This window comes from Zonotrichia albicollis, chromosome 7, assembly GCF_047830755.1.
Source record: "Zonotrichia albicollis isolate bZonAlb1 chromosome 7, bZonAlb1.hap1, whole genome shotgun sequence".
In the NCBI taxonomy this organism is placed as follows: domain Eukaryota; kingdom Metazoa; phylum Chordata; class Aves; order Passeriformes; family Passerellidae; genus Zonotrichia; species Zonotrichia albicollis.
In genome coordinates this window covers 11,938,226-11,963,496 of record NC_133825.1, presented here as the reverse complement: position 1 = coordinate 11,963,496, position 25,271 = coordinate 11,938,226, and the positions used below count along the sequence as shown (strand labels likewise).

The 25,271-nt window shown below is 35.1% G+C and overlaps 1 protein-coding gene across 1 annotated transcript in view; it reads right to left on the bottom strand.

Moving 5' to 3' along the window:
* Positions 1-1,475: 1,475 nt before the first annotated feature.
* Positions 1,476-25,271, bottom strand: part of LOC102065681 (unconventional myosin-VI) — a gene marked incomplete at its 5' end in the record, with an annotated part of 40,747 nt that continues 16,951 nt past the window's right edge. The window contains 15 exon segments of the mRNA XM_074544178.1: positions 1,476-2,501; positions 3,905-4,123; positions 6,272-6,298; positions 8,419-8,550; positions 9,788-9,891; positions 13,029-13,067; positions 13,627-13,656; positions 16,938-17,098; positions 18,812-18,890; positions 19,260-19,468; positions 20,833-20,983; positions 22,214-22,304; positions 23,059-23,188; positions 24,105-24,182; positions 24,295-24,425. Of these exon segments, the coding sequence (XP_074400279.1) occupies positions 2,302-2,501; positions 3,905-4,123; positions 6,272-6,298; positions 8,419-8,550; positions 9,788-9,891; positions 13,029-13,067; positions 13,627-13,656; positions 16,938-17,098; positions 18,812-18,890; positions 19,260-19,468; positions 20,833-20,983; positions 22,214-22,304; positions 23,059-23,188; positions 24,105-24,182; positions 24,295-24,425 (1,781 nt within the window).

Below are 25,271 nucleotides of genomic sequence, written 5' to 3'. Positions count from 1 at the left end.
ATGAAAAAAATTTCTTTCAAATGCCAATCAAGGAAATCCTGACATAACTAAATGAAGAGAGTGGAAACATGCAGTAAATTTTATTTAAAGTTCTCTGCAGGTATATTTACACACATACATGCTAAAATATTTAAGCACATATATGTGTACATACCTAAGACATGTAAGCATTTGAGGTTCTTAGCTTACAATATTCAGTCTCATAAGATCCATGGATTTTTAAAGATACACACAGTGAGATGGAATGTGTTAGTTCAAGCAGCTAAACCTGACAGAAACACACACAGGTCAGGTCAGTGATTTTTCTTCCTTGGATCGCATGAGTGAGCACAGCTTCTTGCAGTGTTAAGTGTTTGGGGACTGGAAGCTGTCACATTTTGGTTCCAATGCAGTAACACATTAAACCAGTAATCTAAATTTCATAAGCTGCACCTTTAAACTCACGCAACACTGTACAGGTTTGCACACAACTTCCCAGCCAGTAGTCTGATGCCCTTCTTTCCTCTTCCAGCCAAAAATGACTGTTTCAGTGAAGAATTTAGGTAAAATGAAAACAATTTTCTCATTTGCAATCACATGACCAGGAAGTAGAGTGGCTCTGCAGCAGAAGCTGAGATTCCCTGATGCAGTGGGTGTGTAGAAAGTTAAATACCACTTCAATATCTCCACATTATTCCCATGAGGAGTGTGTTTATAACAACAAGCAGACTGTGGCACGCAACCATAGTCTAAGGTCAGCAAGGCCCTTTCTCTGTGCTACAGAATCACCCCTCTTGAAAATTCAGTATATTTATGCCTTTTAAAAATGAAAGTTTCCAGGAGGTTTCATGCTCAGTAAGGAGTGTGGAAATTATTTCATACTGTAAGCAAACTGTCAATTAAAAAGGGCAAAAATTCATTTTTAAATCAAGCTATGTATTGGACATCAAGCTACTTATATTTTGGATTTCTATTAAGAGAGATAATAAATGGTCATGTTTAATTTGTTGAAATAATGGCTAGCAAGGTAAAGCAACATTCACTTAAATGAAAGAGATGCTTCTTAAAACTGCATGAAATTAATGATTCTCACCCACAAAAACTCCCCAAACAAACAGTTTCATAAGGGAACTGCTACAAGCTATGAAACTTGATAGAGGAGATTAATATATAGCTCAGCATCCAAGTCACTATGATATTTCAGTACACTAAAAATTGTATCTATTCCATCAGCACATATTATTAAGATGCATTATGTTGTTGGACCAATTTTTTATACAGTCTAACAAAAGTTACAGACCTTGTATATCTTGTTACAGTTAAAATAAAGAGGATTTCTGAGGCTCAGGCCTCAATACTCAGTTCAGTTATACTGCCAGCAAAAAGCTGAACATATTTCCCTTAGTGCTATCCTTAATCTTATATACCTTCAGATACAAAGGTTGGACAATTTTGCGTAATATGTTGCAATTACACTACCTGGCCAAACAAACTGTCCAAGAATCGCTAATAGAAATGTCATCAGAAAAATAAAGTCCAAAGCAGATTTGTACTAAAAAGAGAGAAAAAAAATCTACAAGAAAAGTGGTATAAGCCCTAAAGAGCAGTACATTCTTTGAGGACCTCCAATATTATACTATTTTGACGTATATGAATGCTTTTCTTGGAACATACAGAAAACTGTTTCTCTTAAACCAAGACAGAGAATGAATTTAATAGGGGTTTATAGGTCTCAAGTTTAGGAGGATTTCCCATCAGGTTCTGGAAAAACAAAAATCATTAAATACAGACAGTAACCAGTTTGCAAATCAGGACATAAAATGTCTCAGATTATATAAAAGTATACTCCAACTTCTCCATAACAGAAGTCAAAGCTAAGGCCTCACAATTCCAGTTATTAGAAATAGCATATTCTCTTTACTAGGCCACCACTTGAAGCCAGCTACTCAGTGTTTTAAAGAAGGAATCTTATAAAAAGCTGGTTGCAGTGCAGTTCTTTGCAATATGTACCCAAGTACAGACAGATTGCTTGAAAGTATTAAGAGTTATAACAGAAACTGTTAAAGAAAATGCAACATAAAAACAAAATGCAGCAAACTACACTGCCTGAAGTTTCTTCAGGGTCCTCATACCTAGTAAAGTTCACTACACAGATTAAACATCATGAAGTACAAATTAACAAACCACATGATTAATAAAATCTGTTCACTTTATATTAAACATCTCTACTCTGATTACAGAACGTTTAGGCCCTCTGTAGCACAGAGGAACTCTTCCCTTTGTATCGCGGGCCAGGTTCTCATCGCGAACGCTCCTGCCCGCTTATTTCAACAGGTTCTGCAGCATCGCCGTAGCGTAGGTGGGGCGAGCTTGTCTGCTTGCAATTGCGTTTTGCAGATACTGGATGCCTCCACAGCGTTCCCAAATCTCTTCAAACTGCCTCGGTAAAATTTCAGCACCTCGCTTTCGGGTTAAGCCAGTCTCTTCAAGGTTAAGCTCACACATATCCATGTCATCCTTACCTGAAATGGTAAAGGGAAAAAGAAAACATATTTTACATCATTGAAAGATCCCATCAATAAAAATTAGATCCTTGTTAATTACATTTCCTCTCTGTAGATCTGGTTTGCTGGTAGACTTCAGAGCTTACGAGGAAGTCCTCAGATACAGGCATTTTTCAGTTTCCTGGTTTTTTGTTACACAGAGAACACTAAAACAGTATGAGAATAAACTAATATCAGATGCTGCAATTGACAAAGCTGTGCTTAAACAGCAAGCAAAAAGGAATAAAGGGAAGAAGCCGAAAGATCATCATCTCGATACATTCTTCTGAAACCCATTACAGGATGACAACCACATTTGGATTACATATACCTTCAGTTTCAGGCCACTTTATAGTGAACTGCTTTACTTATGGTTAAAGCAACTAAGAATTCCAGACTTTGGATCAAGTAGCTAATCTGTCAGCCTACCACACAAAACCAACAGTGGGACCAACGTAGGCAATCCAATGAAATTATATATGTAGCTCACAAACTAAATCGTAATCTTATTTTTAACAGGTACTCAACGACAGCACTGCTACTTTTAGCTATGGGCTTTGGCACTGAACAGCAACAGCTGGTATAAGGAATTCTACTTAAAATAATTTGCAGAAAACAAACTTTTGTTGCCAGTAAAGCATAATCCTGTAGTGAAACAAATTGGCTATGGCCTTTCCTCAGTCTCTAAGTTAAATACAAAATCTCAAAACACAGAAGTGTAAGCAGCATTTCTCCAGTGTTTTCTCCCCTGTTCCTTACCCTCCAGAAAAGGAGGATACATTTCACTACCAGATAAATCTCTACCTATCCATTGCAACATTTATTCTAAATTTTTAAGATTAAAAAGCTATTTTCCCATACTAAGTAGCATAAATAGGGTAAAAGCATCAGCTTGCTATTAGCCTCATGCTATGGACAGACAATGTAACATATGCACAAATTGTTTTGATACAAACTGCTTGTAATTCTTTACAGCTAACTTAAAAACAGTATAATAATGAGTAGACCTTTCCCAGATAAATTGTGATGTTTTATCTTCACACTGTCTCCAGTTCAATGAATAGTCTGAGGGTTTGTAATAATACAACTCTTTCCATTTGATTTCCCACTGTCTATGGCTTCCCAAATTGAAGTACGTGTAGAAGTAAAACATAGGACCAGTTACATGTCCCAGTGATATTCTGAAACATTTGGCCACCATCAGCAGCAGTCCCAAATCCTCAAATTCTGCCCAGATAAGAAAGAACAGAGAAAGGGAGGGAGGGAAGGAAGGCAGGGAGGAAGGAAGGCAGGGAGGAAGGAAGGTGGGGAACTTGGAACTTCATCCTCTTTTTCTGAAGTTTGTTATCAACTCTGAACCTTCTCCAAGTTTCAACACCAACCTGCTACAAGCAGAATGGGTGCCTTGTCAGGGTGAAGCTCCATTTGCCGAGCAATCCAGGGCCCATCGAAGTGTGCGTACCACCAGCCCTTCTTCTTGTTCTGGGGGTCCTTGTACTGGTCCGCGGGGCGGATGAAGGGAATGCGGAAGTAGCGCTGCTGCCTGTTTATTTCAATCTCTTGTTGTCTGCCCGGGAGCTGGGCTGCGGGGTTCTGTTGTGCTATCATTCAAAACATCCCCCCAAAAATAAGTGAACAAAGCAATTAGAAAACAAGAAAGCCATATTACTTCCTTTATTAATCAGCACATTAAAAAACAAACAAACAAACAAACAAACAAAACAAACAAGAAAACAAACCCTCCCCCAAAACCCAAGAGATTATCTCTCAAGGTCATCTGAAGTCTCAGCAAACCTAGAAAGTATTTCCATCTCATATAATGTGCATTCTGTTAATTGCAACAGCTAAAACACTGGTCAGAAATGGCTCATGTTAACTCCTGTACATGTTGCCCAATGGCAAATTTAAACAAAACTAAGTAAATAAAATAACATATTCTGCTTTTAATCAATATTTAAGGTAAAACTTGCCATGTAAAATTTCTTACCAACCAGAAACATTTATCAGTAATTGCTTTAGTTCAGTCCATTTTTTTGTAAAAAAAGATCACAGCGCACAGAAGCATTTTCAGTTGCAAACATACAAAAGCATCACTTGATGTTTGACAGTCGACACAAAAGGATGTATAATACTGTTAGAAATTACTAATTTGTTAATAGAAATGTTGACAATAAATACTGCTTATTACAAAGCTGCCACCAAACAATTTTCTGCTTAGATTTCTATAAGTCAAAAGCTGGCATTAGAAGTAACTTCTGGCTGCTTTCTTTTTTCAAGGAATTTTTAATTTCTGACCATTAAGATCAGCTGACTAAACTTCTAAAGGAGAAAGTTACATGAAATTTGTTCAAGTTTCATATATATTTTTGGTAAATATTTTCCACATGCATTTTTGGACTTTTTGAGTTCCCCATATTTCAGACTCTAGAGAGAAACTCACTTTCAAATAAAAGCAGATACTCTCTATGTTAATTCATCAAATGATCAACCTTCTTAATCTTACATATACACTATCATAATCGATTTTAAATAGTAAATGCTCTTAAAAGCAACATTCTTTCCTTTAATAACTGCCCCTGCAAAAGTTTGTTACTGATCTTGTTTTAGTGGTTTACACCACTGTTACAGATACCCTGCTTAAGAACCTTTACCATCTCTACAGAAGAAAATCAGGATTAACTTTTTATATGTTTCAGCATAAAAGGAGTAATTAAAAGTGAATTCAATTTTTTTCCTTGTGTATTGAGCAACAAAGAGAATTTCTGAGCTAACATTTATTAATATGAAAAATTACAATTACTTTTAATAACTTATTTTTACAGTCATGAACAGAACTAATACAGACTAGCAACTACACCTTGAAACTTCTTTTGCCTAGATTCAAGCAAAAATAGTTTTTCTAAACCTGAAGAGCAGAACTTTAACAAACCCCTATATGTCATACACATCAAATCTCCTTTTTCTAATGTGTGCATTAGCAACAAACACAGAAAAAAAGCACCCAGATTTTAACACATGAATGCTACTTTTATACATCAACTCTGATAAAACACACACCTTACAGGAAGACAGAGTATATAAAAAACTAATTTAATTCTATGCATTGTCTGAACATTTATCCCAGCAGATCAGTACTTAAGTATTGTTGAATACTTTTTGCACTGCAATGGTAATTGCTAAGGCTCATTTCTACCCCTAGGCATATCTAAATCTAGAGAAGAGGGCAAATCTAGAGAATGGAAATGCTAAGCAGCCAATGGAGCCTCTATTGGTGCTATAGAACTGTGGCTGTCTATTCAGAAGAAACCATCACCTACCTGAATGTTAGTCTGTGTGCTAGGAAAACAGTTGTTACATTATGTTGATTCCAGAGTTTTGCTACAACAAAAAGCCATGTGCAGACAATAAAAAAAAAAGGCTAGAACAAGAATGGTTTTGGGGTGTTGGTGGTTGTGGTAAAAAATCGGAGATTATATCTTTCAATAATTTATATAAGAAGGTTATTTCACTCTCCCTTCCCATGACTCCTCAAATGGGTAGGTTTTCACGAAGACAAGTACATTTTTGAATTACTAGAGTCATGTATAATTACCATCAGATTAATAACATTGTCAAATTATCATTTTTTTTTTTTACAATTAACTTCTATATACATGTGTAGCAAAACACTGGATTAATCAATGTTAGTATGGAGCTCTCAAGTGTTCCTATTCTTCAAAGTTAGCTTAAACAACTGTCTCCTCACTTACTTGAGTTGCTCAAAAATGGTGCAAAATCTGTGAACAAATATTACATGTTGAACAAAAAATGAAAGTGCTGATTCCTTATAAGTTATGGCTTCATTACAACATCAACATTTTTCACCAATGCTGATAACAAACAAATAGGAATTCTAGCTACAACACAAATGCAGATTCTAAGTGTTTCTACTCTTTTTCTACTTCTATTTTCATCAAGATTTAACCTCAAAATCACCTTAATAATTTGCAATTCCTGTTACAAAGCTTCAGTGGTAAATTGCTCTGACAAATCTGCTATTTAATTAATGTAGTACTTTATTTTTTTGACATTTCTGCTAGAAAAAAAAACTTCCAGAGCTCTGTCAATATCAGTAATAATACACAAACCAGTGCTTAGCTTCTATACTGAATGCATGAATTTAAATAAAGGATACTTATAAAATTACATTAAAGGATACTGTAAAACTACATTAAATCAATGAAAAGATGTAAAGAAAAAACTACATCACTTGAAGCCCACATCCACTGACACGGGAAAGACTTTTAGCTTAAACACCTAAGAAATCAGAATTTCTTCTTACTACCTTCTCAGATGACTACAGTACATATGTATGTGAAATGCCCATGTGGTATAATTATTTGCAATGCAAAGAATTATACTGGCATTGAGAGTCTCTAAAGGTCACTATCAATTTCTTCTGAACTGCAAGGTTCTCTTATTCTCTTATTATGCCATATTTCAATGAAGTTAAAAAAATACAATGAAAAACACTGAAAAAAATGCAGCAAATATCTCAAAAGTGATAACAATATGAATATTCTCAGCTTTTTGTGCAAAAATCCAAAGATCATCTGCTCTTTGATACTTCCCATCAGCAACACTGTGTATGAATATTTTACCCATTTAGCTCCAGAGAGAACGTTCAAAGCAATTTACCACTTGGCAGAAGTGCTTCAAATGCCTTTTCCTGCCATTTCAGTCACAAGCTTTCTTAAGCAGCTAAAACCACATTTCAGACACAAGGACCCATTATTTGATAATATCTTCTCCAGGGGTCCAGATTTTGCCTGCCACATATCCATACTAAAATTCCCTGAGAACCTCAAACTCAGGTAATGCTCAAGTAATTAATAACTCAAGTAAATGAATCAAGGGGAAGGAGGTGCCTTTGTACATGGACTGAGATTACCTAGGGCACCTGGATTCCCTGGGATGCTTATTCTCCATGTCCTACAACAATGCCTTAATCTCAGGCTCATGTGACTTTGGGGAGAGCACTTTCTCCCTATCTTCCCTTTTCTTTGTCTCTCCCATGAACTGTGTGACAGGAACACAAATATCAAATATAATGGAACAAAAAGACAAAAGGAATGATCTGACTAAATTGTTCCATGCATTTACTGTGATCCTATAAATTTCTTAGATTCCTTTTATACAGATGATCACCGGACTTTTGAGGTGGAACATTGGGAAATGAGTAACAGTCCACTCTGTAAATACCACTCCAGAAACCAGGTACAGAATTTCCAGGTCTGGCAGTATGAAACTCCCACACTTCCTTGATGAATGCAAGAGAAACTTACTCTGATTAGTGTGTGGCTTTGTCAATAAACACCAGCCTGTGAAATCAGTAGAATGAGGGGTCTAAATAGAAAACACGGTCTACACAAAATTTGTCACCCCATGAGCCAGAATTACAGCATCAACACTCAGATTTTATAAAGGAGGATGTAACATGATGTATGTAAGCAGTGATGTAAACGACATAATTAGTAGCACCTTTTAAAAGTATCTACATCTATGTCTACATGTCTATGTCAATATTATGAAATATTAAAGTAGCACAGCAATGAACATTTAACAAAAATGCCAGCACCTGCACCAGTAGATCAAGAACTCTTTTTAACATATGTCAGCTGGATGTGAGAAAAGGTTTTAAGAAGCATAAGAAGCTGAGTCTACCGAAAGTGTTTTAATTTCTGTGAAGAATTTGCCAGTTTCAATCTTTCCAAAATATTTACCTTAAATCAACATAAAACACTCCTAAAAAACTCCAAGTTTCTTCAACCTAGCAAACCCAGAATACATTCCAGAAATGTTCTTTTTAGAATATTATCACCAAAATTACTATAAACACAAAATTATCTCTCCTCACCATAGTCTGTGACTGATTTGGGAGCACGCTGTTCTGTTTCTGCATTGCGTTTCTTATTCTTGGATTTCCAAGCATGATACACCTTTAGCCTTCGGTGGAACTCTTCTCTGCAAGCTGCCAAGAGTTCAATATCTATCCCAAAAAAAAGGAGAAGGGGAAGGCATGAGTGAGAAAAGTCAGAAAAATATTTATTAAATGTTTTTCTATATTGATAAGGTATATGATTGGAGATCAAGCTGTGACACTAATATGATAACATGGAATGTAAAAACCCCTCACTCTCTGCAGCACAGCGCCTGTGTTTTATGACCCAAAAAGTCCCTCAGAGTTTGATGAATCCTTTTCTGCTTTAGAGTAAAGGCAGTCCCCAAAGTAGCTGTTGTACTGGGACATTTGGAGCAGTAAAATGCTACAAATATTTCTGTTGACAGTATCACAATACAAGCCGCACAGAAACAAATTTTAAAAAAATTTAATTGCACTGCTGAACATTATTTCTGCAACTGAAAAAAACCCATGAATTTGACTGCTTATATTTGTATTCTTTTTTCATGTATGTATTTTAATTTTTCTGAAGTTCATTATGCTAAGAATTGAATGATGACAAGGCTTTTTCATGAGTTATCTCAGAGTATCCAAGCTGGCTTCATGAGGAAAGAACTCCACTTATTACTGCACCATCTACATAGCCGAAAACATTGCTCCAGTCTTGCATATGTAAAAACACTAAAAGAGAATGAGTTACTTTCCAATTTCTACATCCAGGAAGAAATTCTGAGTGATCTTAAATCACAAATTAACCAACTGCTTTCAATAAGAAGCAGGAAGAAACAGTAATACCTAAAAGACGAATAATTCTTATCTATTTCTATCTTCACAGCACTGAGGCCAAGGTGATTAATGCCCCACTGTAAGCTTCCAAAAAGAAGTTACACATTTTGAAAATTAAAGAATAATAATCTACGACAGAACATATTTTTGCTTTCTTTATGATTTGGTGACAGCAAGAATTGATAGCAAAAAAATTCTTAGAACATGCAAATTCTAGGTAAAGCATAATAATTACTATTCCCTCTGTGGAAGTACATCAAATGGAGTGAACTTAATTAAGAAGTTATAACATGTATTTTATGCCCAAGATGTTTATTATCATAAATATATAATCCCTTAAAGACATCACAAAGGAGATTCTGTTTCCTTAATATGGAAATAGCTTTGTGTATTGTTCTTTTGGGGGTAAGAGAATTTTTAAAATTAATTTGTTATTCACTCAAACTCATGTAAACTTTTAATCTTTGTTATAGGAAGAAAGTAACACTTTTTCGTATAACTACAACTTGAACTCTTTCTCAGAAAAAAAACCACTTACCACAGGAGGTGTTGATTGTATCACGAAGCTCTGCATATTTCCACTTACTGAGATCATGCTTCTTAGTACCAGCAGCAGCTTTTGTGGCTTGCACTGCAGGACCCCTGCAATTATTTTTAAAATGTATATGTATTTTTTCCAAGTATTAAACAGGATTTTTTTTAAGAAGAGGAAGAGATCCCATGATCAATAATGCGTCATACTTATTACCACACAGACAAAATACCATAGTATTTTCAAGGTGTTTGAATTATCAAGAGAAAATGAAAATATATTTTATGCTCAAAATCATATCATAATCTGATTTGCCTCCTAAAGATTAAAAGGAATTGTCATTGATATTTTTCAGGTATAGAAAGACACATATTCTGAGTATCTCATCCCACATTGATGTACATTTTACTTTGTGAGAACCAAGATGCAAAAAACAAAGACTGAACATTTTTAGTTCCATTCAAAAAACAGACAAGGAAAAATATTCCTGAAGTAGAACAAGGAGAAGGAAGAAAAGGCATTTCCTCTGCTATTTAAAATTGATCTTGTTCCTAACCTTAAGAAAATATTCTGTCTGACAAAAACCTAACTTGAGAGAAGAAACCAAATTAATTCTATATTGGCCATCTAATAACAGCAATATTTATTCTGAGTTGGGAGTGATGATATTGATCATCATGATCATCAAGAGTGATGATATTTATCATCAAAGTAAAAAAGACCACTCGGACTAAACGCCGACCAGTAAAAAAAGACTCATCAAAACTCAGTATTTTCCAAAGGCAAAAGGTCTTCACCATGTAGGTAATGTCAAAGTGAGTCAACAGCGAATGCAAGTGAGGAATTATTACTAAAATCTCAATCATCTTTAGGAAAATGTACAATGTTTCCATGTATGAAACGAACATTAGATATAAACATAAGCCTGAATTTCTTTTTTTCCCCAAGAAATGTGGTATGGATAAGTGGAAGAACTCTCCCTCAGGAACAGCAAACTTCCTGTGGATTATCAGCTTATAAAATAAGTTGAAAACACTGCAATGTTCAGTGATGATCAGCACATCTTTTAAACACTAAGGAATTCAAGAGCAGACACGAGATTTTACCAGTCTCTGCTCATGACTAAGAATAAAAATTGAATTCTTTCAGGATCTGAGGGAATTTCTTCAAAAGAAACTAGAAAGAATCTTTAACAAGGTAGCAAAGTTCTTGATGCAATAAGAAAAAACAGGCTTTTTAATTGTAAGGTCTGTTTGTGCAGTAATATCTTTGTGGGACAGGCACAGTATTAATAGGTATAATCTAATGAATATTATTTTAACATTTATTTTTCCATAAAGGTCTCATGTGGTACTGTGAAGTTTTATGTTTATTTTCCTTTTTTAATTAGAAGGTTATAAAAAACTATTATAACCTGAATTTTTTCTTTATGCAGATACAGCAGTTTTGAAAGCAGTGATAACAAATGCAATTTAAATTTCATTGAATAAACCTAACATTCCTCTTAATAACAACTGAACCATCTCTTCAGTATAATTAAAACTACAGAATCTTGCTGTTGGAGTAGCAGCTTAATGTCTACTCATACTACTAATCTGAGTCCACACAGCTTCCAGTTGGAGTTTGAGAAGTCAAACGTAAAAAGTTGACTTAGAACTACTCATGACTGTAAAACAAATAACTGGACAAACTTCTTCAAAATATATACTTTAATATTTTGTTCTATTCTGTAGGACATCAAGGATTCCTGATAATTAATTTGCACTGCCTGGTGTCTAACCTTTTTGAACCTAATTTGACAAATCCTAAGGATTTTCCTTATTTAGCAACATTACCCACCACTCTAAGAGTTTGCTGCCTAATTTAGCACAGCAGAACTAGGTTGTAGTAATCTTTAAGAACGCTAATCCAATTGAATGGCTTAGTCTTTCTATTAGGGTACTACTGTGCACTCTGAAGACCACTTGCTTGTTTTCTACAGGACCTCAAGCACAACAGTCTGGCAGCAAGAGGAGCATCACCTTTGACATTCCATCTTCACTGCTCCATATGAGAGTTATGTATCATAAACAGTATTTTCAGACTAAAAATAGAAAAGACCAGTCTCATGTCAAAGGCTTCCAGTGTATGAAAAGTGAGACAATTTTTTTTAAACAAGCAGATACTGAGAAGCATTGCATTTTGAATCCGACCAGAACACAGAGCCTGATCTGGCCCCAAAATTTTTTCATCTTTTTGTACATTAAAAATTGGCCACTGTCATTGGAACTATGTCAATATATGCAATACAATATGGCCATTTAAATTCACATGCTACCTTAATTACACCTTATGTGGTTTATGCCTATTCTTAAAATACTGCAGGAGAAAAATTTAGTTACCAGCTGCATTCCAATCATCCATGATACCACTAGAAAATTCATTAAACATGTGAGACTGAGCATCTTCAAACTATACATACATAGCTTAGTAACTTGTTAAACAACAGATTCACTTTCAAAACCTCTAAACATTTTTTCTTCTTCTGTAAGGTTCACAAAATCAATGTCAAAAAAAATTTCTACCATCAAGTTGCAGAAAACACTTTCTATTTACTTGCTGATATGGAAGACAATCACAAAAATTTCTTTGAACAGAGTATTAGTATTTGACCAACTAGCATATTCAGACCCAAACCTGTATTTATCTTTTCTTCTGCATTGTGCATAAAATCTCACATTATCATTCAAGAAATCCCAGAAGGAGATTTTGTTTGGATATCTTAAGAGGGTTTTTAATATGGTCTTACCATGGAAATTTTCAAAACTACTTTTATTTTAAGAGAACTCTAATGAGCATATTTCCTTATTAAATGCACCAACAATTACATTGCTGTTAAATGGCTTCATTAGCTTTGTGCTGAATCTGTAGAAATATGCCTTTAAAAGATGTGGAGCCTTGTGATCTGTTTATCACAAAGGTGAGAGGAGAAGAAAGCTGGAGAAGCATTAATGAAATTATAGAAAATTACAGGGTACATGAACAATTCTTATTCTTTTTCAATATAATAAGTTAAAATAGCAAAGAAATAATTGCTGAAAAAATGGTAAATGCAATTTATCTGAAAGAAATAATTTAGTTACCTGCTCATAATTAAAAAAAACCCCCAGATTCCATTACTTTTAATTCCATAATAATTCAACCCATTTAATGTGTGATTTGTTTTTAGAAAATGATTGATTCACTGGTGTTATACCTTCTCACCTACCTAGACAATATTTCTGACATTTCTGTGGCCATTTGTTCCCTACAAGAAAATTGGTATATGAGCATAAACCAAATATATATGGATATAAAACCAGCCTTTATAACCATGAAAGTGTCTTGACAATCAAACTGAAATTAAATTAAATGCACAGGAAATGACTACTTATTTTTAATTATTTCAATTCAGACACACACACAAAAATAGACAGACAGATAGATAGATAGATAGATAGACAGACAGATAGACAGATAGATAGATAGACAGACAGACACACATACACACACACAGAGTCCTGATTCTGTAAAGAACAATAAATTACACAGGGCAGTGAAAAATGGATGGTATGTTAAAAACTTTACAGCAATTATATAATGATTTTTGAATAGATGTTATTTGGTATATTTGGTTATTAAAGGGTTTATTAGATGTAAGCAAAGTAATGAATATGAGGCATTAAAAATTGACTTAGAAATTACAGATGCATACTAACAAAGATTGCTATGGGGTATTAGTAAATAAGAAGACAATATCAATTTCTTTTGATTAATTAATGTGGCTTTTATCTATTAGAGCATTCAAATGGAAAAAAATGCCATACGTAGTCATTTGTGGCTTTGTTCCATTGGCTCTGCAAACAGAAGACATTTAATGTTAGACAAACTACTACCTAGTTAATATTTTAATAATCTGAAGCAAGAAAAGGTGGGTCATAGCATTTCCTGCTCTCTCACATCTTCTTTATTATCTTAAGAATTTTTATTATTATTATTTTTAGCTGATTATATAAACCTCTTTTCCCCCCAAAACTTTCTCATTCAGTTATGACTTAAATAATAATCTGGGAAAAAAGAAATGTACAAGTGAAAGCTTCCCCCAGCCTTTCTCCCCTGTCCAATCTTTCAAAAGCAGAGACTTTGAATCATACTACTGATGTATTTCATGCTTGGATAAGCGTGTCACAAGAAACAGCAGCAATCCTCCTGTAGCTGCTCTGGGAACAGGATGGGTGCTTCTTCATGCAAGCTGTGAACAGACCCCAAGTGTAACTGCTGTGCTGGAAACACACAGCTGAGCACAGGTAGCACTATCTGTTCTAAATTAGGACATAGGATTGTTCCAATGCAAAACCCAGGAGAGATACACTCACAACACTCTTCTAAGACTAGCTTTCTTTTGATGTTACATGCCATACTGTACACTTCAATAAGCCACATAAATGAATAAAAACTACCCAGTTGAAAGCAGATACTTACTATCTAAATTAATTTTTACTTAACTGCTAGTCATTACCTTTAATTTACCCCTGGGTGCAGTAAATCACATATTACACATCCTTTCAAACTGTGGATGAGTAGTAAAATTGGATAAAGCTAGAAGAGGTCCAGCAGATCCAGCACAGAATAAGCACAAATGAAAATCCTGGATCTGCTGCCAGAACAAACAACTTTTCTTCTTTGATAGTAGCCAACAAATATATTTTTTAAGGAAACTGTTAATACTTATGCCCCTTGAAATATCTATGAAAGCTATGAAAGTGAATACAGCAAGGCACTGTGGAAAAAAGAAATAAACTACAGGCACTCAAGTTCAAATATGACAACACAAAAGTGTCACGTATTTGTTAAAACTGAGCACATAAAATCATCCTTTTCTTCCTCTTTTCACTCAACAGTTACAACCATACAATGGAAAATACCTTTATTTTCTTCATGCCAATATGTAAGGATGAAACCAATTTTTACAGAAGTGTGATAACACTGTAAAAGCAATATACTGCATGAATTCAGTATGAAGTCACACATGCTTTATCTTATTACAGCAAAATTTAACAGGGAAGATATATATACTTATAGAAAAGTCAGTGATTTTAGTGTATCACATGCTAATATGTCAGTCTCAAATGTAGAAGACCGTAGACTATAACTTCTTTAGACTCCAGCAAAATTTTGATTGGTATAATATAAAAGAAGTCCTGAGACTTTATGTTTTAATATTAGATTACATTATTTATTCTAACCAATAGTTTGCATTTCACCAAATTTCTTTAGCTGCTACCTTTAAGGCAACTCCTGAAATTATATGAAAACCCTCTGATTTCAATAGAAGATACTGGGGCCTGGGTAAGGTTTTAGTCTGATTTTAAACAAACCAAAATAAAATCAAATATTAAATTAAAAGCATTCTGTTCAGGTTTTGAATGTGCAATGAACTATTTGAAGTAGACTTTGGAAACAAGGGAAAAAATTTGCCAATGAGATAAAAAAGATCTCATGTAAGCAGGAAAATCTATCACTTCTTTTCTAGATTTAGGTATTATCTTGCTCAAGAAATTATTTCCATCTCTATACTAACATGTTCAGACCACTGAGTACTTTCCAAACACTTAGAAGGGTCTTCAGTCACCTACCAGCTGCACAGCAGAACTGGGCTAGCTACACAGCAGAGAAACTGACAGTCAAAGAGTTATGATGACAATTAGCTCATCATCCATTCTGGGATTATACAAGAAAGACCAATGCCAAAATCACCTATGAGCAGTAGGAAACCCAGTGGAGGTTAGAGCTTCACTGACAGAGAAGTTACTGAATTCTCTGAGCTCTTGACTACTGCATCCCTTCTTTCATATTTAAGAGAACTCTGCCAGGTTGCAAGACTAGAGTGACTTTGTGTCTACCTTTAAAGTATTGCACCAAAATCCAGACAGGGAGAGTGGTGAGGCACTGGAACAGCCTTCCCAAGGGAGCTGTGGCTGCCCCATCCCAGCTTGGATGGGCCTCTGAGCTACCTAGTCTAATGGAAGGTGTCCCTGACCATGGCAGGGGGCAGGAAAGAGATGATTTTCAAGGTCCCCTTCCAACCCAAACCATTCTGATTCTGTGAATGGAGCATGTCAGTCTCAGTCAGAGACAATTTGACAGCTATTGCAGTACCGAGGGAAAAAACACAACCATTTCAGTGGAACTGCCCAGAAGTCAGTATTGAACATGACAAAAAATTACCCACCTATCTCAAGCAAGCATACAGTTATTAAAAAAAGTATACATTTAGATGAAATTTGGGTAGCAAAAGAAATACATCTAGGAGCTTGAAATTTCATGGCAACACAAGGGATTTTCTTGCACTCATTTCAACAACAACAACAGAGTAGAGTCATATTAATGAAGTCACCAAGTATGTGACCATGTTCACAGGTCCCTTCATGCAACTTGACCAGTAAGTACCATTTTTACTGGAACTTCTAAGTTGCTTCTAAGACATCACCTTTTACACACGAAGAGTTCTTGCTCTGCAGACAGGCAGTGTGGTTCTGTGTATCAAAGGTTAAGCTCATTTTATCGCACATCAAAAATTGACACAAAACAAGACTAACACTTAACATTTGAACTCATCTATGTTAGGTATTTTCATTCCACTTGAAAAAACTTACCAGTCAGGGCCCAGAAATTACTTTTATTTCTGCAGTTAAAGAGAGCTTCTTCTTTAAAAAAAAAAATCCCACACAAATTCACTGTAAAAATAGAACCACCATCAAGACCTAGCAAAGATGTATTTTTTTATTACTTACCACTGAAGAAATTCTATTCCCTACTTTAAATGAGTCATAAAAATCAGAATTCTAAGTTGGCCATCCTTGTTAGAACTCAAAAAAAGAAAGAGACCTGCAGTCATGTCCACAAGCACCTACAAAATCACTGATGTAGCAAGACGCAAAATGAAGAAAGTCTAAGCAAAAGCAATCTAACAAATTTCAAAATTTAATTTGAAAAACATTCCAATATACTGACTTAAAAGCTCCATTTAATGAACACAAAGTTCCATTAACCAAACAAGAGCATAGTCTTCTCCAAGGGAGCAGGATGGGGAGAAAAGAAAGCACAGAGAGGAAAATGTAACTCCTTGACTCCATACCTGCGCAAACCTAAATCCAGCTGTGCCTCATCACTGATGAGCTCTGCCTCGCTCTGGGCAATCCTCATTGCCAGCTCGTGGTCACGGCGCTCCTGTTCAAGCACGGCCTGGTGCTGCGTCTCCTCCTCTCGCTCTCTAGCCAGCTGAGCCTCAATCTCAGCCTGTTTGAGAACAGGACACCTTTAGCCTTACCCAATCAAAACCAAAATGCTACATGAGCAGTATTTGAAAAAAATGCTATGTTGTGTATTAGCTTTTGGAAACATGTACAGTTTACAGAAATGAAAAATTAACAGCATTAGTATTTAGTTAGACCCAAGAAAAATGAAACAGCTACAAACTGAATCTTGGTTTTCATATAGTTTATCAAATATTGTCCACCACTTATATTAACTTTTTAAATAAAGTGCCAAGTAATTTTTTTAATATATGAATTATTTTGTTCATTATTATAAAAACTAATGTTCAGAAGTTTTCAGAATCATTAAAACTCAAATGAAACTGAGGCTATGGCTGCTTCTCCATAGCACTAACACAATACTTCCTTGATATTCTGCTCTTGGCATCACAGGACTTTGTAACAGGCACTACTTTGGATACAGGTCTGTATGTCATTTTGAAAAGGGATTAAGACAGACACTGGAATTCTCTGTGGAACTGATCTAACATGAATTTAAGCAAATGGTAAAACTTCCAACTTAGTGCAGTGCAGGAACAATTCAAATATACTGCCTCTGCAGAGTCAAACAACAGCAGCAGTTAACCATCATTATTTCACAAAAAGCCTTGCACACACAGTAAATAAAACAGGACCATCCAATTCATACCTTCAAAAGGCACATACACCAAGTTTTAGCAGTGCCCCAAAATTAACAAGGAAACAAAGCTGCTTCCCACCCATCATTGTGAAGTTGCACCACTAAAACACTGAAAACTGTACCATTACACCAGTGACTTTACCTTATGAATCTTGTTTTAGATTAGCTGATAAAACCAACCAGCAGGAGGAAAGATAATGAGAAAGGAACTCTATGTGGGAGAATGAAACACCTTACAGGATTATATATCCACTTGGATCCAAACACAGCATTTTAAAGTAAAAGTGTAAATTACATTCTGCATTGCAGATATCCACAGCTCAGAACCCAAGAAACATTGATAAAGACAATCACTATAGATGTTCTTTTTTCATAAGACTGCTATCCCAGGTCACCCAAGCAATTTCCAATAAAAAAGGAAAAGAGGGATACAGGATCCAAACACACCTCCAAAGGAGAGCTCATTATGAAATCAGTAAGAATTGCCATAAATCAAGGGGAAAGGTGGAAGAGTGGGGTTTGAGCTGCGTGTATTTAGTGCAGCCAAAGGAGCTACCAAGGACAGTCCTGCCTCCTCTCATTATTACTGGCACTCTCAAAGTGTTTGCAGTTAAGCAAGTAAACAACACAATCAAAGTCAAGATGTGACTTTAGTAAAAGAATGCCAAACTTGCCTGACATGAACCACCCACCAAATCTTCAAAGGCTAAACCAGGATTCCCCAACGCTGCATATTTTTAAAATAACTTTTAAAATCCTTTAAAAACAGATGCACCTCCACTCAGAATATGTGAAGTTGCATAGGAACTAGAAATAGGTGATCTGTCTTGGCATACGCTAAACATGACATTTGCCCTATATTTACTAATAAAGCAACATTGGGGAATGACTCTGAGAAATGCATTTATAGAAAGAAGCCATTGGACTTGGTGGAGAACATAAGCTACAAAAAGCATTTATAAATAAGTAAATGAATACAAGAAAATAAACACACAACCCCAAAACCATCACAGTAACAAGAAATCCCCCAAAGCCACACACAGCTAAAGCATTAACCTGAATACGTTTTTCTTCTTCTTCTTTCTTTTTTCTCTCTTCCTCTCCCTGTTTTCTCTTTGCCTCAATCTCAGATTTCCTATTACATAAGAGGAGAAGAAAATGAAAATGTGTTATTATGACACAAATGAACAAGAAATAGTAAGAAATACAAAGTCTCTTTCATAAAACTGATTGGTACTCCACAAATCAGTACAGTTCTGATGACAAGATACTACATGTAAATTATGAAATTTTTCAAGTTCATCTGTATTTCCAGCTGCATCATATAATTTCTTCCATATGCTCTTCTGTCACTTGCCTTACAAAGGAAATGTTTCAACACTGCACAGAAATACAATCCAAATTATTCTCTAAGTGAAAGTGTATCAAAACCAACTTCATTTAAAAGCCTTTCCTGTTTTCTTCTCATTCTATAACCAGCAACTTATTCAAATTCAAGACTCACAGGCGTCTTTCCTCTTCTTCCTTCCTTCATTTTTGGTCTTCCTCTTCACGTCTCTTCCTTTCCTTTTCCATTTCCTCCTGGATGCGTCGTAGCCTCTCTGCTTCGTCCTCTTGCTGCTTCTTCTTTTGCAGTGCACTCAGAAGCTGCTCTGAGCTTTTAACTAAAGCATCATATTCTTTCTGTATCTGTTCTCTAGTCATTATAGTGGTCTGCAAAAATAATAAGAGGGTAATTGTTTTTTATTTGTACTTCACTTCTGAAAGAACATACTTAAAAATATTAAGTGATATGAGATCACTGAGCACTATATTTAAATCATATATACACCTCAGAGCTGGGAAGCTTGAGTCCACTCTTCCCTTTTTTTCTACAATCCTGAGGACCCATTCCTCTCCCCTCTCCTATAAAACCATCCAAATTCATCTCCATATCATCAGTGAAATTAACTTAACTTCCTTTCAAAACATACCTTCACATTTTAAATCTTGCAGTTTTAAGCAACAGAAATTAATTCTTAGCATGCTAGGATGGAAATTAAAGCCTTCCCAGTGTATTTTGCATTGTGCTCTTATCTTCTTTAGTGGTTATTTACAGCTCCGCTTTTATGTCATACATGAAATAGCTTTTCTTAATATTTCTGCTAGCACTCAGAAAAAATACTGCACTGTGTTGTGACTAACTTTTTCTAAAAAGTTATTAGTAACAAATTACAGGTTGAAAATGCTTCAAAAATAGCCTTTGCTAGACACGTTTTCAAACCTTATTGACAGGTACAATTTAATTTCATTTTACAATTCACATCTTACTAATAAAACTGCAATATGGGGATTTGCTGACCTTTTCTGATAGTGTATCATGATGATAATCACATGTTATAATTTTCATTAGAAAAGAGAACCCTAAGCTGATAGGTTAACTCTACCATCTTTTCAACAGCGATTTTAAATAGAGAAGTCTTAATATGGCACACTAAGAAAGCTATAATATTGCATGAAATATGAATTCAAGAAACCAAACTTTTTCTAACATTAATAAATGCCAGTGTGCCTTCATTTTGTCTTTGTGATTCTGTGGTAAGAAAGAGAGGACTACAGACCTGAAGCATAATCAACAAGCTGAATTCTCTTTACCACCAAGTTTGAAAAACCTCATAACTGGAAATATCTCTAGTCTGTGATAAATGCCTTGTTTCAGCCCTTATTAAGTTAAAATATTGGCAATGGTAATTGGCATTCTGATAATGGTAATAATGGTAATTGGTATTCCAATAGTGAAAGCAACAAACAACTTATTGACAGCACTTGTCTCGTAATACCAACATGCATTTTTTCTTTAAAACCTTCAGTGCCAATTTTGACACACAGATACCAAAGTCATACGCACCTATTTTCAGGATTCACTTCAGTTATATTTACAAATAGTTTTAAACAGGAATTACCCAGTGACTGACAATTAAGACCACAATTTTAAAGTATATTTTCTGTTAAAAAAAATGCATTGGCCTTCTCCTTTAGATGAAGCTTTTAAAAGATTCCAGTACAAAGATACTTTTTCTCTCATTATTATCACATACCTTAATTTTGGTCATTGATGCATCAATAGAAGCCTCCAACTCCTTGACCTGCTTGCTTGTCTCTGCTTTTCCCTCCTTCAGAGCACTTACTACTTCATTAAATTTATCAAGTCTCTTCTTCAGTGTACGTACTTTTATCAGGCCATCAATGCTGTGAAGGTAAGACAGCTTATTTGCTTATTTGAAATAATTTTGGATGGTGATACTTTTAAAACTCCACAAATCACTCATGTAAAAAAGGTAGATGGGGAGAGAAGTTATGCCTTCTGACAAAACTCTCCCTCTTCTTTGAAATTTGAACATTATCACATCAAGTAACTAAGCAATGGAGCCTTTTCCAAGCAGTAACTAAAATTACTTAGCAAACAGTGGCTCAAAATGGAAAAATGCATTTTTTATTTTGAGAATTAATTTGGGCTGGCTTTTTGTTTTTCTCACAATAATAAATGGATACTAATGATTATTAGTATCCACTAGAGGATTTTAACTGGAAAGGATAAAGGCTGAGTAGCGCTACTTATTCAAAGAGCAGTAACAGAATTAATCAGATAAAACTCTACTACACAGTATTACACCCCAGAATGAACACCGTCATTACACCCCAAAGGATTGAGAAAGCAAGGCTGGGGAGGAGTTCAGGAAAACTCAAGAGTTTTTTTAAGAACCACTATTGAAGGCCCCACACAGAAGTTACAAATCTGCAGACAACCTTCCTAAACAGATATCACTATACTGGGATTTGCAAATCAACACACAAAAGTAGAAACAAAATCAAATCATTAAAGATGAGCACCAATTAGCTAAAAAAAAAATGTCAGAAATGCCAAGATTCAAAATGAAACATAATTCTCAAAGGATGTAAAAGAATTTATGAGAGGCCCACAACTAGAACAGAGCTATGTCTCTGTCAAAGAACATTAAGGTGTCAGCAGAGCTTAATTACTGAAGTAGTTTTTCCATCAGTATTCCCTGCAATCAGATAATGGAATTAATTTCATGAGGAGATAAGACAGTTATTATTTCTAAGATAAAAATGAAAGGGAGCCTATAAAGGAAGGAAGGTGTGAACTTGTAAAGGACAACAATTAACGACCTTAAATTAAATTAGACAGACTTAATAAAAAATTTTTAAAAACAAGGTTGTCACTGAAGGATTTTATGAACAAAGAGATAAAGAAACATCTTTAGGAAAGGTTCAGATTTAGTCTATGCATCCTTGGAAAAGAGTGAAGGAACACAGAACCTCTCAGTCTCCTTCAATTGTACCCAGCATCACTCTATGATTTCAGATAGATTTAGTTAATAAAGTAAACCTCCTCTTACAGTCCCAAGAAAATATTATTTAAAACATACTTCCTTCAACCAAGGAATATCTTCTTACCGTGGTTTGTGCTTTCTCTTGCAAAGCCACATACGAATAGTCTTTTGTATTTTAATGCAGGCACTGGCTTGATATTTTATCTTATTTTTCACTGTAAACACACATAAGACAGAATCTTAATGTTTTATACAGTTTAACACAACTACTATCTTCCTTATACATTTGATGTCACAAAACTGTATGCAGACTATGTGTGCTTGAGAGCTTTTTGTATATTGGAACCACAACATTTAAGAAACAGAATAGCGGAATTCACAATCTTGTGCCAGGCACAGAGGCTCCCACCCAAACCCAACAGGAACAATGAAATGTGTGCACACTCATACACCCCTCCAGATTCACAGATACCAGTAACTTTTGTTAAAAGTTAGAGCACACCCAAGATTTTAGTGTTACAATCTATGATGTCTGAAATCTCCTAAGAATTCAGAAATTCTACTTGCTTCACTATAAACAGCAACAAATAATAATCAGTCACAGACTGTGCTGGCCCAAATGCACAGCCATGTGTGCACTGGCATAAGGCCTTTATGCTCTTCTTCCCCATTCTAATGCAGTTTTCACCCTCCATGTTATCAGAGACTGCTGACATTCTGCATCAGACCCTTCCCAATCTCCCAGGTACCTTTTCTGAAGCACACCACAAGTGCCAATCTCTATTGCACACCACCTTATTACTACTCAGCAGAGTAACTTCAAGAAAAATCCCACCAACCTTGAAATCAGTTACTCAGAGTTCAGTATGTATCTGCTATACATGTCCTTGGCCACATTTCAAGGTGTTATTAATTGCTTTGCTGTATTTTTAACCAACATTTTGAGTTAATAAAACATAAGCCACATACATTTAATCACCGAGAGAGAACACCATTGAACTTTTTTCCAACGACTGCAGATAAGCCAGCGGTTCACTCGTTTAACCAGCTCTGCCAAGTGATCCGGATCAGACTTCATTATCTGATCAAACTCTGCAAACTAAATGGCAATTAAAACAAGTTTTACATATTAGCAGGACAGAGAGTGTTAGATACTATTGTTTGAGATCAGGCTGAATTAAAATTTTTTATATAAACTGTATGTCATTATATCAGCTTTCAATTAAAGTCAGCAGATAATTTTCTTACACTTTGTTGTTTAATGATAACAGAAATTACAAGCGCAGATTTTTTATATGTTTGCTGTATGGACGTCCAACCCTTGGCATTTTGAATAATATAACCGTTTACTAAACACCAAAAATACTTATTGTCAAAATTTTTAAAAATCAATTGCTTTTATACATCCTGGAGATGAACTCTGGCCTTCCACAACTTCAAAACACATCTAATTATGTATCTGTGGAAAAAAATAAAAGCTGAAAGCACTTCTCAATTTTTAACCTTTGTATAAGTTTCCCATTGAAGGCAACGTTTTCTGAAAATCCTGCACTTCTGCTTTTCAGTAAATATAAGACAGGAAGAACATTTTTCTGGGATTACAATAATTTTCCTTTGTCATCGCAATAGCTCTCAACTTCATCTCCTTACTCTGAATAGAAGCAGCAATGTTCAGAATCACAGAAGGAGATTTCAGTTATAAACAGATTTTACTAGAAAATATTTCTTCTTGGCTCTGACTTCATCTTTTTAAAAGTCAACATAATTCTTGGAATACAAACATTGCATTAGAAATACTGCAGCATCAGCAACAAGACTATAAACCCAATTGTATCCATACAAATTTTGTGATTTATTCAAAGAAAATGAACAAAATTATTTATACAAATCCTGGGCAACCTTATTTAGGTTGGCCACACTTTTACCAATGTGTTAAACAATGTTACTTTCAAATGTCCTTTTCAAATGGAAATTATTTTAAGATTCATAATCATGAACTCCAAGAAAAAGATTACCTTGCCAGGTCTAAAAAACACCTTGGTTAGTCCAAATTTGTAATCATTTTCATTCAGTCCCAGGGCTTTAAATAGGGCCTGAAACACAGAAACCAGAAAGGATTAAATTCTGCCTCCTTCAAAGAAACATGAAAACCAACATCACAATATATTTTCTCATGTGGATGATACAGAAGAATTATTTTCTTACTTTGCAAAAAAGCCTAGGGTCCAGTCGAGCCAATTTTTCAGGCAAGTATTTCTTGTACATATTATACAGTTCATGAAATGACGCTCGTGACGGGAAACCACCTTGCATCAAATCCAGAACTGACACCATCCCTAAATTCACAGACACATACACAAAACCTGGCATCAGTAACATGCAAATTAAGCTGTGAATTTTATGATAAACAGTAAGTAGGTTTATGACATAAGACTCAAAGACATTGTTCAGAGACTAAACCACAAAGTTCAGCTGGGATTTGATCAAGCCTGTAGCATTTTTTGATTATGTGATCAGTCACAAAAAGTTAATACTGAACACATGAGAAAAGCCCATAAAGTTTTCTCCCTATTTGAGAAGTAAGTAACACTCAATCATCCATATGATTTTTCTTCTAATATTTCTTCCAAAATCTTTTTTCTTTTTCAGCAGATTTGACAATTTCATTTTCAAAGGGAAGACAAAAAGACCCAAATCTACACCCCAAACCACCAAACAATGCCCAACCAGGCATTTATTTCAATCATGTGAATGGTATTTGTGAGACCTGGTGCAGATACAACCTCAAATACATGTGCAGGGCAGTGCTAGAACATTTAGTGTACTCAAAGTACAAAGTATCAGCTGCTAGGATGTAACATCAATGTCCCCAATAATGTTACAACATTTTGGCTGCAACTAGGGTATCAGTAAATCCCAGACACTGTCAGTAAGATTCAAATTACTTCAGCAGCACAGGCTATACCAGCTTTTACCCCTATTTTACATATTCTTATCCACGGAGGCTGCAGGTAAGATTTTAAGTTAGACCTTAACTTGTGGTTGCTGTCATAAAACTTAACCTTCTGCATACTTGCTTTCAACAGAAATTTAATTTGTTTATACTGTCTTTGTTTTTCAAAAAGTTCAGTGGGGCACGAGCAAATAAAGCTATACACTTGGAAAGCATCTAGCATTTCAAG